At 38.1% G+C, this 17,396-nt stretch overlaps 4 protein-coding genes across 13 annotated transcripts; all 4 read right to left on the bottom strand.

Moving 5' to 3' along the window:
• Positions 1 to 271: 271 nt before the first annotated feature.
• Positions 272 to 7,358, bottom strand: LOC113340041 (syntaxin-81-like). 10 transcript variants are annotated; one of them, XR_003355270.1, is made up of 9 exons: positions 6,741 to 7,352; positions 6,399 to 6,470; positions 6,029 to 6,133; positions 5,482 to 5,624; positions 5,089 to 5,388; positions 4,748 to 4,775; positions 4,584 to 4,674; positions 2,047 to 2,129; positions 272 to 752 (listed from the first exon to the last, which is right to left on the bottom strand). XR_003355270.1 is itself a non-coding variant. In XM_026585255.1 (6 exons), exons 2-5 carry the CDS (start codon positions 6,411 to 6,413, stop codon positions 5,198 to 5,200), a joined length of 456 nt encoding a protein of 151 aa, XP_026441040.1. In that variant the 5' UTR covers positions 6,414 to 6,470; positions 6,741 to 7,352; the 3' UTR covers positions 2,719 to 4,775; positions 5,089 to 5,197. The 10 variants fall into 10 exon arrangements, 1 of the variants encoding a protein (XP_026441040.1); XR_003355271.1 differs by having other exon boundaries at positions 272 to 730; XR_003355272.1 differs by lacking the exon at positions 2,047 to 2,129.
• A 2,914-nt stretch (positions 7,359 to 10,272) lies between these two features.
• Positions 10,273 to 12,093, bottom strand: LOC113340060 (protein trichome birefringence-like 26). The gene is made up of 2 exons (XM_026585280.1): positions 11,264 to 12,093; positions 10,273 to 11,156 (listed from the first exon to the last, which is right to left on the bottom strand). Exons 1-2 carry the CDS (start codon positions 11,396 to 11,398, stop codon positions 10,335 to 10,337), a joined length of 957 nt encoding a protein of 318 aa, XP_026441065.1. The 5' UTR covers positions 11,399 to 12,093; the 3' UTR covers positions 10,273 to 10,334.
• Positions 12,094 to 12,127: 34 nt separating this feature from the next.
• Positions 12,128 to 14,228, bottom strand: LOC113340059 (protein trichome birefringence-like 25). The gene is made up of 3 exons (XM_026585279.1): positions 13,731 to 14,228; positions 13,182 to 13,480; positions 12,128 to 13,093 (listed from the first exon to the last, which is right to left on the bottom strand). The coding sequence occupies exons 1-3, from the start codon at positions 14,086 to 14,088 to the stop codon at positions 12,326 to 12,328; spliced, it is 1,425 nt and encodes a 474-aa protein (XP_026441064.1). The 5' UTR covers positions 14,089 to 14,228; the 3' UTR covers positions 12,128 to 12,325.
• Positions 14,229 to 15,376: 1,148 nt separating this feature from the next.
• LOC113339343 (protein trichome birefringence-like 25) lies at positions 15,377 to 17,396 on the bottom strand. Its single transcript, XM_026584632.1, has 3 exons — positions 17,007 to 17,396; positions 16,477 to 16,754; positions 15,377 to 16,400 (listed from the first exon to the last, which is right to left on the bottom strand). The coding sequence occupies exons 1-3, from the start codon at positions 17,230 to 17,232 to the stop codon at positions 15,636 to 15,638; spliced, it is 1,269 nt and encodes a 422-aa protein (XP_026440417.1). The 5' UTR covers positions 17,233 to 17,396; the 3' UTR covers positions 15,377 to 15,635.

The raw sequence follows: 17,396 nt of genomic DNA, 5'->3' as shown, positions 1-17,396 counted from the left end.
CCAGTTATTGCGAAGGGGGAGACGCGAATTTTCACAACGGAAACGCAGTTGTTGCGAATTTCGAGTTGCAACTGTTTTCGCAACATATTTAACCTATTGCGACGTAAAAAATTAGCAACAGCCTTACATCAATTGCGAATTTTTTACTATCAGTTGCAAATCTTGACTGAGTCAACGAGGACTGACCCAACAAAGCCGCAGTAAAAATTCGCAACAGATTGTAGTTGTTAAATATTTGCAACAAAAAAAAAAGAAAGTCAATCTTTATTAACCTGGTCAACTATTACCCACATTTTGTTTTATCCTGCAATTACCTCATAACCCTTGGGTTCAGTCAATCAATCTTATACAACACAACAAAGTCGGTAGATAATAAAAATTGTCATTTGAGTAATGTCTATACACTCCATATCGTACCTATTACATAATGTTTCAAACAATAAGAAAGTCTAACATTTTGTCTTCAATAGAAAAATGAAAGCTCAAAGACAAATACATGAAGAACCTGCCCATCCATCAACTGCCACACATCTGCAAGGATGATCCTACTGAACCTCAGTTGTTGTTAGTGGTGGAAACCATCAATAAGCAGGAGGTTGTCCATGAACATCAACCCAACTGAGTGGTGTACCAGCATCACTCTGTGAACGGACTCGACCACTTAGGAGAGAAGAGGTTGAAAATGAATACTTCTGTTTCTTTGTTATAGCTCAGTCCTTCTCATATCAAGCTGTAAAAACTTCATTAACCTCCTGTTACATTGAGAGCCAAGAAAAAAGGACATGCAAATGTTGACTGTAATACACTTACTAATAACTAAAACTGTTAGAGAAATTGTTAAACTGAACTAAGCTTAAATACGCTAGCAGTTCAAGAAAACTTAAGACTGAGAGTAAGAACAACTCTGCGAAGTTTTTCCATGTTAAGTGATTCAGAACCCACAATAGATCAGCAACCAATCACCTCGAAATACGTACAAGTCACCATGATGAGAATTCAATATACAGTTTTATCGAACTAAACGCAGAACAAGAGAGCATAAAACATAAAAACAAACATGACACTGAAAGGGAAAAACCAAGAGAGCGCGAAATTTGAATTATGCTAAACATGTACCCTGCAATAAGAATTCAATGAATTATCTGCTCTTCCTCTGTTGCAAATAAAATTATTTAAAAATTCAGTGCACATTCAGCAGCCATTTTGAACAATGTCAAAGTAAACAAAAGTATATGTAGCGGCTCCTAACCTAGCAGATGACTAATCCAAGAGATTAGCAAAATAAAGAGGCACTAATAATCTAAATCACTTACTTGAACATTCAATTAGAAAATCTGCTACCAAACTCAACCCAAAAACTAGCTCTGAAATAAATATACAATAACTCATCTCAAAGGATACATATAGCATAGTCATATGATTTACAAATAGAATATACAACATAATAAACATCGCTGAAGTTAACTATCAGACTCAAATCCTCGAAGTTTTCGCTGCGCAACTCTGATCTGTCTCTGAACTGAAAGTGGGAATGGGTGAGCACATCATCCCTAGAAGGGGAGCCCAGCAGGAATAACATTTAACTTCAACGAAATCATGAACAAGATTTGGAAAACAATTCATGTGTTCCTAAACATCAAAGTGACCAAGTCACTGGAAATGCACAGACAATGTATATGGACAAACTCATTCTTCAAACAATATATATTAGTGATTCTGGGTTTTTCCACACCTACATAGTTATATTGATGTCGGGTTGTTCCACACCTAATAAGCCTAAAATCTGAATTCATGTAGATATAAATGAAGGGGCGTATCCTATATACCATACGTGGAAATTCTCATTTCCCATAACAATTCATATTGACAACAAAACATTACATGTCATTTCCAATTCATGTCAAGATTCAAAGAATCAACAAAACAATCATAATACAAATTAAACAACGTATGAAATGCACAAATAGACAATGCATGAGTTTGTTAAACATAAGCTTTTGTAAAAGAAACAAACAATGGTTTCAAAAGAGTTAAAAGTATTCCCACCTCTTTTGATGACAAGCCTCGCCTACCTCGAGATCCACGATCCACTGGTTCATCCTTTGAATCGATCGTTGTTAATATAATAACTGTTAATCACACAAGAAGTCTAAGAATCTAGCCAAAAGGCTCACACAAGGCTCATAACATAATCTCATACAATTCTCCAGTTATAGGCTAAGTGAACTAATTTAATTGTTCTAAGCCCATTTAAGGTTCTACACATCTTCATTACCCATATCTTGCATATCTAATGGCTTACTAATTCAACTAGATTAGGTCTATAGTTTATTAGATAAGGCTTAAGAATATCTACAACTTGTAGAAGGGAACCAAAGGATAATTTAGACTATAAGAGTCCATAACATCAAACTAAGAATACATAACACTAAACCCAAGTCCACTAGACTCGGCCCATTACACAAGTGCTGACCCAACTGGGTCAACTAACGGTCAATGATGGTCAAATGGTTCAACTAACAGTCAACATCCATAGTCAAGTCAAGGTCCTGGTCAAATGATCAAAGGAACCAACTCAGTCAAGGTTTACTGAGTCAGTCAAGATTAAACTAGTCAGACATCTAACTTGTAAAGAAATTGAGGGAAATCAATGGAATCAGCTATTGATAAAAAAAGAACTCTAACACCAGTTCAACAAGGAAACTCTCTAATGTTCAGTTACACTAACTCAATTCTATCCAATTTGATCATTACATAAGTATTCACTTCAACATAATTCTAGAATTCAAAGTACAATTGTAATTTAAGATTACCTTGATATGCAGTTGAAGGTTTTCATTATGGCGACTGCTAAACAACACTACAACTATTCTTTCATCCAATCAAACCCTAACAACCCCAATACTGACACAAACTTCAATTCAAACAACAATCGTTCTTTGTATCATACCCAGTTCATAAATCCTTTCAATCCAACAACACCCATTACAACTCAAAACTAAACTATAACTTCTTCTGTAACTTAAGTTCCCAAGAAGTCTCAACCAAAGAGACTAATCGACACAAACCCATTCCTAATTTCACTATGTTCTCCACCTGCTACTAAAACCACTCCTAACTCAGAAGTATCACCACCACAGTCAGTTGAGCATAGCTCAAATGCACATCCACCTAAACTGGATCAATCTCAGTCTCACTACCATCTGGAGATCACAACTACAATCACATCAAACCACAAAATACATCTCCACCTTCAAATCCAACTACATAGACAACACCAACAACATCCCATAGCTCATCTCAAACTCATATATAATCACATAATCTCAATAGTTTATAACATTCAAATCAAGATACTAAAATTGAGACAATACATAGGCTTACCCAATATCTAGTACTCTCTGAATTGTTACTTCACCAACCACTTCAATTGAAACCCCAGAATTATCTGTCTAGACCGGAAATCAATCACCATCACCAAATTCATCACCTGAGATTAAGACCTCACCTGCAGCACCACTGTAATCCTCTCAATCATCGAAACTCATCTTTTATCTTATCTGATTTCTCTACTGCTACAATCGGTCTACAAACCCTAATTCTTAATTTGGGAAAGAACAGAACATAACCTTAATTCACCGATTCTTCATCGACCACAGCTGTAACTGATAAATTAATACAAAACCCATCTCTATCTCAATCTTTAGCTTCCAAATCAAACCCCTCTTCTAAAACTACAGTTGATTCAATTATGACAGAACCCTAATTCTTCAGTTCAATCATCTGAACAACTCTACAGCTTCAATTAACATCGACCCTCTTAATCCTCATCCAATAGCATCTCTATATATTATCTTCTTAATCTTCAAAACATCAAAAACTCTATAAACCCTAATTCCGATTCTATGATTCACCTTTCCATCGACTCTGAATCATCTATTCTAATCAACACCATTAGTAACAGGCGTTACTTGATCTGTATCACCTTCCCACGATCTCAAAACTATTGTCTCTATTTCACAGATTCGTCTCAGAATCGGAGCAGGAGAAGAATGAAGAAGAAAGAAATAAGAGGAAGGAAGAAAGAGAAAGAAAATAAGAGAATAAGTTTATCTTCTCGGTTTGGTGAAGATAAGACCTACCAAAACTTATTAAGGCACCCAGAAAATTACTACGGGCTGTCACTCGGTCTAGAATCACTTTGCCCTTCAGACTCATATGTTGATATCTTCTTCGTCCGCCGAATGACGCGTGCAAGAAGTCCATTTCGCATAACTTCTCGAGTTCTATCTAACGGTATCAGTTTCGTATCTAGATCGTTGTTAGATTAATTTTTATTAATTAATCTTCGTTTTAAACTAATCGAATTATTATCGGCTAATACGTTTTTTGATTAGTCTAATAGTGTTGTCGAGCTTGAGGACCCTTACAGTATAGTAAGTGATCAGGTTTAAGATATACCAGGAAAAGAGGCCACGGACGAACATGTTGATTTTAACAAGTTTTAAGTAAATAGTATGAATATATATCAATTGCTAGACAAGGAATGAGGATGCGGAGAGGACAAGGAGATAGACACATACCTTGACTAGCAAAATCATTGTGTTAGTACTTCATTTGCAAAGTGGTTCATACTTCGCCTTCAACTCCTTCTAAGTTAGGTAACTGTCAAAACTAAGATATATAGAAACAATTATACAAAGAGAGTTAGATCTAACGTATCAACCTTGGTTGTAAGCAGCAGTACCTTGATAACTGTAAGAATCTTGTTGAACCTGCATAAAAAGAGAGTTGAACCAATTCAGATAACAAAGGAAATGCAAGTGTTAGTACACAAGTAAGCAAAATACAAAAATATCAAATGATGTAATATAAAAAGTGAATGCCAACACATCTTATAAACAAAACAGGAAAAGAAAAATATTAAAGAGGGAAAAGAAATTCCGAAATGCATGTGCAAGTAAAAGGACAGAATGAGAGGAGAAGCATTAAGTGCAAGGTTAAAGTGAAATTCATCGATGTGATACTCATTAACCCTTCCGTTTACATATAAGGTAACAAGAAATGAGAAAAGAGAATGAAACTCACATCGCTTGATACTTTTGATATTTCAGTTTTGCCGCTTGAGAATTCCAGTGAGCCCAGAAGAACCCATCATCACTGCAGACATGAACAGCATCCCAAGTCCGGTGCATTATCAATTCACACAAGAAGGTGCTTTCTTGCTCTTCTGACTTACATATCTAGATGCATCCGTTGAGTGTGAAATGGACACCTTTTCCGGTTTTCTTCTCGGCGTGGCTCTATCAACAGATTCTTGAAACCGTATGGCTCTTAACTGGTGAAACTGAGTAATTACCGCATGAAGCCTCTCATTGAGAATCAAACCTGTAATTCCTCAAAATAACAGACATGAGAATGTAAAGAATCGAAATGATCAAAAGGACATATAAAAGCAAGAAGCATAAAATGTCTGCCTACCACACCGTGTCTGTGAGCCACAATATCAGCTTGAGAATTATCAACCATAATGCCAAGCCATGGCCTTGAAGTCCCGTTTTTATCTTCATCTTTTATCCTTCTTTGCAGATCTGCTCCTTGCACGCTTTTATGAAAACCCCAACCTGCACAAACGTAAGTAGTTAGAAGATAAAAAGGCAAGACAAGTCGAAAATATTTTAGGAAAGATGTTTCCATCCAAAGGAGTTCAAGTTTGCATCTTAACATGCCAGAAATGAAACCAAGTAGCAAACCTGCTTTCATCTTCTACAAACGCAATAGGTAGAAATATAACTAACAACACATCTGAATAATAATGACAATCGAGAAGAACAAAGAAATCTGAACTTGTTTATCTCTGAAGTTCTGACATTCAGATGATAAAGACAAAATCAAGCATAGGACAAGTCGATCCGTGGTTATGTGACAATTTGACTAATGAAGATCCAATTTCCTCAAACCAGATAAAAGCAAAATAGTGGCATCTTTCTCATCTTGTCATGAAGGCACTAACTGACTAACATCTTACTTCATGCTCGATGTTGTCATTTTCCCTTTCAGTTGTCCGGTGCCGCTCCACATAATCCTTCTGATGCTTTACAATGAACTTATCCAAGGCTTCAATACTTTCAAGCTAAAAAACCATAAGAACAATAAGAACTACACAGAACCACAATAAAAAAACAAGAAAAGATGACAAGAATCTTTGAGTTATCAGCGCAGCTTTAGTAAACGGAGACTTCTGTCTTGGCTTGAGGATAATAAAAGAAGATAATACTAAAGCTATTTTTGACTATCAAAAACATAGCACAATCATAAATTAGAATTGTAACTGTCACATTAAGATTAATACCTGAAACCTAAAATACAACCAACATACTCAAAGATAGCAAGTATACCTGCAATTCTTCCATATCTGACTCGATGAATTGATTTTGATGCCTGACCTTCTTCCCATGTTCACTTATATCCTGCAGATTTCAGAACCAAAACATCATAAGAACTACTCAGGCTAAGGTCTAGTGGTGTGCCAAGTTAAGATCCCAACAGCCCAGGGGCTAAGTCTTGTGGTTTCATCTGGTTTGTTTCAGGACATTTTCAACAGTTGGTAAGGATCCTTTTCCCTGATATACCCAACACACCAAATGCCTAACCAGGAGTGAATAATGAAGGTAGTGTGTTATATGATTTCAATATGCACGACATATTACAAAAAACAGTTAAATGAATCAAACGCTTACCAGCTTCGAAGACTTCGCAAAATTTGCATCACTGAAAATACTCAACCTACAAAATCTACAGACTTAAACAAGTAAAAATACATCAGTCAATCATTTTTTACCCATAAGAAGAATTATCACAGTAAACAGTGAATCTGAACTACAAATTGAAAAATAAGAACAACGGATAAGACTTCAAATTGAGACTTAACTCTTCAGAATCTGATTTTTAACATCAAATCGAACAGTTAAATTGATAGAACCCAAAATAATCATCAATTGCATGACGGGGTTTTCTACGTGAAACAGAATAACATTAAAAAAAAAAAAAAAAACTAGTGAAACCAAACCCTAACTACCAACAAACATAAAAATCAAACCCTAACTATTAATCTACAAAAATACACCATTAATCGATTTAAACAAAATACACAAAACCATAACTATGAATCTACCAAACCCTAACTATCAAACCCTTACAGAAATATCATCATCAATGGATTTAAACAAATAAATAAGAAATAACATCATCAAACCTAGTAATGACCTAACTTGATTCAACGACGAAAGAATTTACAATAGCCGGAGAGTTTTTCTTCAGATTTGTTTCTGAGAAGTGAGAGTGAGATTGAGAGAAAGGACGAGTGGTTGTAATGACGAAGAGATATTTTTTCAGAGGATAAAACCGTGTCTGGCACACGAGAAATTGGCATGCCTGAAAAATTGAAAAAGTGTTTGCAGGTGTTTTCTACCACACGCATAACTGGCATGCCTGAAAGCAAAACAGTTGCGAATAGCGACTGAGCGAAAACAGTTGCGAACTTCGCAACACCAAAAGGATGTTGCGAATACATAGCAACAGAAATTTGCCACTGAAATCGCAACAGCTGTATTCCGTTGCGAACCTGAATTGCTAAAGCCTTAATTTAGTGTAGCGCATCATCCTTGAGTTTCGACTAACTCAATATATGGATACGCATCAACCAAACATTGCATGTTGCATTTGTCAATTTGGACTTATCTTGTTTTCGTCGATGAAGCTTCGTTGTGTCGGCCAATAAGCTTCATTACTTATCTAGTGACTCTACAGTATAGCGTCATCCTGACGCTTTACTGGCCCTGCAGGGTTCCGCCATCTTAGCGCTCATGGTCCATGCAGTGTAGCGCCATCATGGCTGAACACTGACTAGACCGGCTACGCTGTAACGCGCAATCTTTGCGTTTCAGTATCCATAGCTAGTGAGTTATTTTGATGTGGTAAGCATTATAGTCAAGAGATGGGTCCAACATCTAAGCTTAATTTTTATCGTGTATGGGTGATACAACCAAAAATGTAATTGAGGGAATTTTGTCCCATTGAGCCAGGGATGTTATTCCCTGTTAGTAATAGTTTTTGGTGGTCATTTGGAACGATTTGTCTTTGGTGCTCATGTTTCCCTTTCCCTCGTTGGCCTGTGTTGCTAGTTCTACTCGAGAGGGTTGTTGCTTGATGGAAAATACATGTTAGCATTGAGCGGTGTTTGGTTCATGTGTGCTTGTTGGCTCTCCGCTCTTAACGACAACGACAAGACCGACTACCTCGGCAGTCATGTCCCGTTTGGTTCATGTGCCTATCTATTAAAAAGGAATCGATTGTTATCCCCTCGAAATTGTGAACATGTGAAATCATGTTCGTGCACAATGTGTTCACTTGGAATGATTTTTCGCTGGTGCTAGTGCTTCCCTTGCCCTCGCTGGTCTGAGTTGCTAGTTCTACTCTAGCAGGTTGTTACTTGATTAACAATACATAGTGGCGTATGAGTGGTGCTTGGTTCCGGTATGCTTGTTGTCTCTCCGCTCTTAATGGCGAACGAAAAGCCAATTACCTCTTCATCCCTGTCCTAGGTTTTCCTTCGGGAAAAACCCGTTTGGTTCATGTGCCTATCTATCGAGAAAGTACAGATTGTTGTTTCTCGAAATTGTGAACATGTTAAATCATCCTAGCGAATTGTGAAGGAGGGAATCCCCATGTAGACTTTAATCCTGAGCAGGGTTAATTATCACGAATGCGTAATTCTATTGATGTTTGTGACTACTATATCTTTTGTACCAAAAACGAACGCGACACGAAATGTGCCAAAGATTTGCTCCTGCCTTTGCGCAAGCTGTGCCTAGGCAGGCAAGTCGGTATATAACTTTAGCCATATTTTTATGAAACTAAATCTCCCGCTGATCGACTCGGAGTGCGGACCGACGCAGATTGAGGCAACATCCCAAGCCTGAGCTGTAGTCATGCCCGCGGAGACGTCATCCCCTCTCTCGTGGTGGGCAGCACGTACCTCACGGCGTGTCTCTGAGAACAGCATGCTCCCGGCGTCGGTCGGTGGATTCCCTATTCAGCCGTCTTGAAACACGGACCAACGAGTTTGACATGTGTGTGAATCCACGGGCGAGTTAAACCCATAAGGCGCAAGGAAACTGACTGGCGGGATCCCCTTGCGGATTGCACCGCCGACCGACCTAGATCTTACATGCAAGGTTCGAGTGAGAGCATACCTATGAGACCCGTTCCTTGACTAAAGGCTTCGGTTATTGGTGATAGTTTTTGGTGGCTCTTGGCTCAACTATATTACAGTCATAGCCGGGGGAACGCCTCAAGGTTGTACTGAATATTAGATTATTTTAGCGAAACTATTAATTTATCGAGTTAAAATTAGCCTGTACAAATCTAATTGGGACAGGAGAATTTTATTATTTTAGCGTAGGAATTTAGTTTTTTGAAGTTCTACTGTAATGAAATTAAGCAATTAGGGTCATGCATGCAGGGATAGAAATTGAGGTTCTGTGCATGGAACTAATGAACCGCAGTACTATCCTGTTCCTACGTCTCAACGAATATTGTATGTAATATTCACTGCATTTGGTGTTAGGTGTTTCTGATTCAGTCTTCACATGGGTATCAAAGTTCAGTTTTTGTCCTGATAGGTGTGGAATCTTAGGAAATTTACAAATGAAACATGTACTGAGGGCATGTGCATTGCGAATTGGTTGAACATTATAGAGCAAGAACAAATGGTTCGATGTTTCAAAATTGGAGTACAAATATAACAAGTGCATATAACCTGTATATGAAAATGTCAGTCATGCATGTGTAGATACTAAAATACGGCACGTCATAATATGTGCACCAAATAATAGTTCGGTAAACGAGCGAAAGGTATCACGTATAGTATATTTAAGATGACGTATCAGATAGTTCGGTAAACGAGCGAAAGGTATCGCGTATAGTATATTTAAGATGACGCATCAGATGACGTCAGAAGAATCACGAATAAAGTGTGATAGTCGTGCGAAGTTATAGAGCACGTGCGAGAAGAGTCAAGATAAGTGTGCGATAATGACGCACTCCAGATCTGAAAATAAAGGTTTTATTAGCTGTCATCCACTATGTAAACCTCTATATAAGGGGACCGAGCGACCTTGTTAAGGAGAGATCTTTTGGAGAGCTTAGACTTTGAATTTAGGAGAGAGAAAGATTATTTGTTCTCCAAGTTAGAACTCGTCTCAAATCTTGTAACCATATTAAAGATTTTATGAATGAATGTATGAAATTTAAGACGATTACTTAAATTGTTATTAAGATTTCATCAAGGGTGTGGTTGTAGGATTTCCTGCAACTACAACATGCGTCAACATCTCCATGACTAAATCGTTCCAAGAATCGATCGGTCCAGGCAAACACCAGTGCAGGCAATCATTTTGAACTATGGCTTTATCATCTTTCGCGAACGGGTAGAAGTGAATATACGGACCAGGATGCCCATCTGGTCTGAGTGATGAAAGCTGCATAGTATCCAACAGTTTCAGTTTCACTCGTGTTTTGAATCCCGAATTAGTTACTGCACGGTCGAATTCCTCTAGCTCGATGTCATGCATTACAGAATCAACATTGTCCACCCTTACCTCACCTTCTTTATATGGCATTGTTCGATTGCAAGTCCCTCCACTAAACCATTCTCCATTCTCGAAGTGAGACGGAGTTGTTGTCCTGAAGAAAACTACAGCACTGTGGTGGGACTTGATGATGAAGTTAAAAACCAGCTTAACGGCTTGACGGTAAGCCTTGTCATACCCGAATTCTGTCAAGTTGCTATGAGATGAACAGTAATGGCAACCTACGATTGTATCATTGTAATGATATATCGCGGTTTTGAGAAACCATTTCCCACCAGAAATTGTAACATAGTTGAAATTCTGATACTCGTGTATCCACTGCTCATCGAGTTTATCGAGATGTAACTGCATGTCAATGCTTGCTACTCCGTGCGTATCTTCGGATATAGCTGCTTTAAGAAGGAGAGGAGACCAGATAACAGCGAGAGTGAAGTTATACGAGGGGAAGTACCATCTTATTGGTCTGCCTTCCCCGTCGTGGTAAACTTCATCTGCTGCTTCCACCTGAGATGCACAACAAACCCGCAACTTTCAACAACATTTACTAGGTTCTTGGAAGAACATCCAGCTCAACGTTTCATAAGAAATGCAGTCTGTAATGCTAAATGTACCTCAGAGAGAATGCAGAACAATGATTGCACATGGTTGTGAGCAATTGAATCACCAATGAATCCCCATGATTTATCCCGCATCATCTCAAAAAAAATTGAATCACCAATGAATCCCCATGATTTATCCCGCATCATCTCAAAAAATCTCTGCGCATTAAACCGTGGTATCTCACAATCCCGTGGCTTCCATCTCTAATATAGGTACCCTGAATCCGGCCTTCCATTCTTCATACAATTCTGACCAGGTATAATTACATGGCAGCTCTCATTACTGTAAACTGGACCTAATGGATCTGGCACCCAATCTCCAACAAAAAGATCACAGTTTCCTGAATGTTGCATTAGTACACATAAACTATAAGAAACCGCAATCAGTTTCCTGAATTAGAAAAACTTACCATTATCTTAATCAACTGAAATTGTAGATCTCATTTAAATGACCTTCAAAATGGTGCAGACATCAAGTAAGCGTAAAGCCAAAACAAAACCCCATTAGGCCATAAAAGTACTGAGCTCTACTAAGATGGTTACCTTTTGGAGGAACCTGATGTTGAGGGTTCTGCGCTTGAATCTCAGCACCATTATTCACAGGAGCTTCAAGAAAAGGAATAACTTGAAAATAATAAGAGTATAACGAATGAAAAGCAACAACTGATAGATAAAGAAGCGAAATGGTAACAAACTTCACAACAACATGATTTTGTTTAAAAACTGAAAATGGGTTCCATTCAAACTTCACCATCTTCTTCTTCACCAGTCTCTCTTTACAAGAATAAAACAGCAGGAAGAATAAAAGAAAGAAAAGAGTAGAACACAACCCTTTTCTTCTGCACGAAAAAATGAGTAGACCACGTGACTAAGAACTTGGGAACCGAGGTTTTGTTTATATAGTAGGAGTGGATTCTCTGGATACACCCAAAATGAAACAAGTCTATATCTTTACTGAAAGTATTTACAGTGCAAAATGATACAACATTGAAGAGCAACGAGAAAGATACCAAGTGCATCGCAACCTATTCAGAAATTGAAATACAAATGTAAAAAGTGCATAACCTGGAAATGTCAGACATGCATCAGCATCTCCATAACTAAGTCGTTCCAGGAGTCGATGGGTCCAGGCAAACACCAATGCAAGCAATCATTCTGAACCGTGGAATTTTTTTCCGGATTAAACTGCCTGTATGGACCAGGATGTCCATCGGGTCTGACTGATGAAAGCAGGGTAGTGTCTAAGAGTTTTAGTTTTGCTATTCTTACGGATCCTGAAGTAGTTGCTGCATTCTTGAATTCCTGCAACTCGATTTTGCGCATTGCAGAATCGATATAGTTCAAGCTTATCTCACCTTTTTTATACGGAACTGTTCGGTTGCAAGTCCCTCCACTGAACCATTCTCCATTCTCAAAATGATCCGGCGTGGTTGTCCTGAACAAAACTACGGCATTGTGTTGAGAGTTACTGATGAAGTTGAAAACCAGCTTGATGGCTTTACGATAAGCATTATCAATTCCAAATTCTATCAACTTGCTATTTGAACAATAATGGCAACCCAATACCGTGTTGTTTTCATGATACACCGCGGTTTTGAGAAACCATTTCCCACCCGAAATCGTAACGTAATTGAAACTCTCATATTCACTAGTCCATTTCTCATCCAGTTTATCTAGATGCAACTGAATTTCACCAGTAGATACTCCATACATATCTTCGAAAATCTCTGACTTTAGAAGGAACGGAGACCAGATTAAGGAGAGGGTGAAGTTGTAGGAGGGGAAGTGCCATCTTTTAGATCTGTACTCTTCGTCATGGTAAATCTCGTTCGCCGCTTCCACCTAAGATGCATAACAAATCAAAAATCATCAACACCTTTACTCCCTAGCAGAACAAGGAATCACTAATAGTTTGTAATCCTAAATGTACCTTGGAGAGAATGCACAGCAACGACTGCACATGGTTGCGAGCAATCGAATCACCTATAAATCCCCATGACTTATCCCGCATCATTTCAAGAAATCTCTCCGCATTAAACCGTGGTATTTCACAACCCCGGGGCTTCCATCTCCAATGCAAGTACCCTGAATCAGGCCTCCCATTTTTCATGCAATTCTGATCATCAGTAATGAAATGACAGTTCTCATATGAGTACAATGGGCCTAATGGATCCGGCACCCATTCCCCAACAAAGAGATTACATTTTCCAGAAATTTCAATTGTTGCAGCTGCAAAAATTGAGACATGCATAGGAACCCAAAAGGCAATTGAATCAGTTTCACAACAAGCTCAATTAGTACTTGAATTCAGCTAAATTGACATTTCTAATGTAACGCATCATCTTGAACTCCTAGATCAGGCCATGCATTTCCATAATTTTGTAAATGGGAACAAATTAACATTCATATGCACACAGATCACAAGAAATTTCAAAAACCCAAACTCAAAAATCAAGTAATGAACCCAAAGATCACACACCTTTTTGAGAAATCTGATCTTGTACCTGATCATCACCATCAGCATTACTTGGAGGAGCTGGTGCCTCTTCTTCTTCTTCTTCAACTGAAAAATCAGCTGCAGGAAGTAATGAATCTTCTTCAACTACATAATTACTTGCAGGAACTTGTGCCTCAACTTTTGAAGTTGTTTTTGTTGTTGTTTCTTCAGCTAAAGGAAGAACATCAAAAGAACCAGTATACAACAAACGAAATGCAACACCCACTAACAGAACTGAAACAACAAGCTTCACCAAAACATGATTTTGCTTCAAATGAGAAGAAGAAGAAGAAGATGGGTTGTTCCACTCAAACTTATTGTTCATCATCTCCTTCACCATTTTTTGCTCTTAACAAATCAAACAACACTAAAAATGTCTTAAGAAAAAGAAAAGAAGTAGAAGGAGTAAAGACAGAAAGATAAATGGAGTGATTGCAATTGCATCAACACATGTTTACTTTCCAAAACATGTCATTACACTTTTTATGTACTCAATGTACCTTGAAATAAAGAAACAAGCCAAAAAGATCTCAAAACATGCACCAACCAGGCAACCACCTTTTACTAACTTTTTACTCTCGAGATGTTGATTTGATAACTTCTACCAACGTACGGGTAGTAGTAGGTAATGATGTAATGGAAATAACAGCTTACTCCCCAGTCTTATCTCCGGTGAGGTGATCCCAGTTTCATACCTGTATTTTTAGGATTTCATAGCACAGTCCCATTCCCCGTTACACATTTTTAAGTTGACAAGGGCAAAGGCCTCTTAAAAATGTGAATCCACAAAAACCAGTTACTTGTCATTTTCTTGATCATCTTATTAAATAAAGACTTGAATAGTTCTGGACCAATTGGACAGATGTTGGTTGCAAATATTTATACCCATTAAAAAAATCAGTTGGGAACTGATATATATATAAAATAATTTCTGGAGGGGTTCTTGTCTGAGTTTTTAAAAAAGGTACATTAATGGTGCACAGGAACTAACACTGGGATCTGGAAGACATACATACAGTAATACTATATTTAAAAGAAGTTTATCCATTAAAACAAACTAAACTAGTGAGGAACATTACAGAAAGATACTCTGTTGAAAGTACTCCTCGGTTAGTTTTTTCTTTTTTCTTTTTGCTGCAAAAAAATCTTAATCTCGATGAAAGTTATGGGTCACAAGGCAGAGACTAAGATCATACTTTGGGTTTTATCAGCAAAAAATGATATTAGGTTCATAATGTTGCACTTGCACAACAGCTATGATTGTTGTCTAGGAGACGTGCAATAAAATATGGTAGGTAAAAAACAACAAAAAGTATGGAAATTTACTCCAAACCGAAACAGAGGTCCACCCACACCACACTTCCCAATGTTGAAAAGTGTTTGATGGGAAATTGTAATTGTGATGATGGGACTAGTTCCACTACCACTAGATTCATCTAACCTCATAGTTAAGCAAGCAAGGAAATATATATACTTGAACCCCAACAGAGACCCACCACCACTGAGACCAAACAGAAGGTAAAGTTTGATTTGAGATCCAAAAATAACCCTCCTGGTCTAAGGTTAAAGCTTGTAGGAGCTAAAAAAAACAAAAGAACTATCTGAGCTTCACTGAAGCCAAAATAAGATGAAGCAAGCAAGGGAAATGCAGCACATTGCAAGCCCTGCAGCCTTGCAGGTTGCAACCATTATTAAGGAATGCTGCATGTAAACATAACTGACCAGTGGCTAAGAGTCAAGGTGACAGATCCAAGATTAGAAAGTTTGCTAAATAGAGCAAACCCTATCACGCATACACATTACATCCGTGGAGAAATGTTCGAAAATCAAACTATTAGGCCTATAAATTAAGATATGGCTACCAACTAGTAATAATATACGAGCAACTCAACTGCGCAGCACCATCTCCATAATCAAGTCATTCCAAGAATCAATAGGACCAGGCAAGCACCAATGCAGACAGTCATGAACTTTCACGTTTTTACGCAGCGGATGGAACTCCCTGTACAGACCAGGATGGCCATCAGGCCTAAGCGAAGCAAGATGGGTGTTGTCAAATATTTTCAAGTTTACTCTCGTTTTGGATTCAGTCATAGTCACCCGAGCTTTCTTGAATTCCTCAAATTCAATGAGACGCATCTTAGCATCGATGTCTTTCAACTTCACGCGTCCTTCCTTAAATGGAGCAGTTCGATCACAAGTCCCTCCACTGAACCATTCCCCATTCTCAAAATGATCCGGAGAAGCAGTCCTGAAGAGCACTAAGCTGTTGTGCTCTGAATTCATAACAAAATCAAACACAAGCTTCAATGCTTTTCGATATGCATTGTCAAATCCGTATTCCAGCGCACCTTTGCAATTGTGGCAGCCAACGACTTTGCCATTCTCAAAGTAAATTATAGTCTTAAGAAACCACTTCCCACCTGAAAGTATAATGTAATCAAATGTCTCATACTGATCAGCCCATTTTGCGTCGAGCTTGTCAAGATGCAAATGAATATCCGAAGACGCAACACCATTCCTATCTTCATGAATGTCAGCCTTGAGAAGAAGCGGTGACCATATCAAGGAAACCGTGAAATTATACGACGGAAAGTGCCATCTTCTGGATTTATACTCGAAGTCATGGTACACCTCCACTGCTGGTTCCACCTGAGATTAACATCTTATCAAATTACACACCAATGCTTATGTGAAAAAGCCTTAACAGCACCTACTTAATGTATACCTTCCATAGGATGCAAAGAAACGACTGGACATGGTTCCGACTAATCGAATCACCAATAAACGCCCAAGACTTATCCCGCATCAATTTCAGAAACTTCTTGGCATTAAACCTCGGGACATCGCAATCTCTTGGTTTCCACCTCCAATACAGATACCCTGAATCCGGCCTCCCATTTTTCATACAATTTTGTGGAGACTCAATTATAGGACAACTCTCATTAGTATAAAACGGACCCAATGGATCTCTAATCCAATTCCCAATGAACAAATCACATTTCCCTGTAAACCAAATAATGTTGTCACTCTCAACTCAAAGTATGAACATTCTAAGTAACAACACTAAGCCTTAATGGATGCTAATGGGAGGTTCCAATTTGATTATGGGTGTACCATTCCATAGGTATTTCATACAAAATTTGATATACCCCAAATCAAATTCGTACCCCGTATTAGCAATTTTGATTTTTACAAGCATCAACCACACATGCAAAATCAACAAAATTTGTAAAATCAAAGTGTAAAATCACCAACCTTTGTGAAGAATTTGTATCTCTTCTGCATCATCCAGTGAGTTTTCTTCCAGAGATGGTACTGCTTTTGCAATGGAAGAAGAACTACTAGTAGTGGTGGTACCAGTAGTGTAAAGAAATCTGAAAACAAGACCAACAAGAAGAAATGAAACACCAAATTTAACTAGTGACTGGTTTTGCTGGAGAATCAACCATGGGTTCCATTCAAATCTCTTTTCTTTCACCATTTTTCTTTATCTAGCTCCCCCTCTGTATGAATGAAAAAGCTAGGAGGAGGATCATGAAAAGCTCATTTACTTCCTACTAATTTTTCTTGTTGAGCAAAATGCTCATAAAAGACGGTGTGTTTAGGTGGGGGGAGTAAAAGACAATGATAGTCGTGGGTTTTTTC

This window comes from Papaver somniferum, unplaced genomic scaffold (assembly GCF_003573695.1).
Source record: "Papaver somniferum cultivar HN1 unplaced genomic scaffold, ASM357369v1 unplaced-scaffold_21, whole genome shotgun sequence".
Taxonomy (NCBI): domain Eukaryota; kingdom Viridiplantae; phylum Streptophyta; class Magnoliopsida; order Ranunculales; family Papaveraceae; genus Papaver; species Papaver somniferum.
This window is presented reverse-complemented; position numbering and strand designations above follow the sequence as displayed.

What these genes read in the sequence shown, in the direction of transcription:
- LOC113339343 (XM_026584632.1), bottom strand. Translation starts at nt 17,232, where the DNA reads ATGGTGAAAGAAAAGAGATTTGAATGGAACCCATGGTTGATTCTCCAG. An exon ending in GATACAAATTCTTCACAAAG is followed by an intron (nt 16,755 to 17,006) that starts GTTGGTGATTTT and finishes TTTGGTTTACAG; the next exon opens with GGAAATGTGATTTGTTCATT. An exon ending in TTCTTTGCATCCTATGGAAG is followed by an intron (nt 16,401 to 16,476) that starts GTATACATTAAG and finishes TGTTAATCTCAG; the next exon opens with GTGGAACCAGCAGTGGAGGT.
- LOC113340060 (XM_026585280.1), bottom strand. Translation starts at nt 11,398, where the DNA reads ATGATGCGGGATAAATCATGGGGATTCATTGGTGATTCAATTTTTTTT. An exon ending in TGTTCTGCATTCTCTCTGAG is followed by an intron (nt 11,157 to 11,263) that starts GTACATTTAGCA and finishes TGTGCATCTCAG; the next exon opens with GTGGAAGCAGCAGATGAAGT.
- LOC113340041 (XM_026585255.1), bottom strand. An exon ending in CATCGAGCATGAAGTAAGAT is followed by an intron (nt 5,625 to 6,021) that starts GTTAGTCAGTTA and finishes ACGTTTGTGCAG; the next exon opens with GTTGGGGTTTTCATAAAAGC. An exon ending in TATTGTGGCTCACAGACACG is followed by an intron (nt 5,389 to 5,486) that starts GTGTGGTAGGCA and finishes GAGGAATTACAG; the next exon opens with GTTTGATTCTCAATGAGAGG.
- LOC113340059 (XM_026585279.1), bottom strand. Translation starts at nt 14,088, where the DNA reads ATGGTGAAGGAGATGATGAACAATAAGTTTGAGTGGAACAACCCATCT. An exon ending in AGATCAGATTTCTCAAAAAG is followed by an intron (nt 13,481 to 13,730) that starts GTGTGTGATCTT and finishes CAATTTTTGCAG; the next exon opens with CTGCAACAATTGAAATTTCT. An exon ending in TGCTGTGCATTCTCTCCAAG is followed by an intron (nt 13,094 to 13,181) that starts GTACATTTAGGA and finishes TATGCATCTTAG; the next exon opens with GTGGAAGCGGCGAACGAGAT.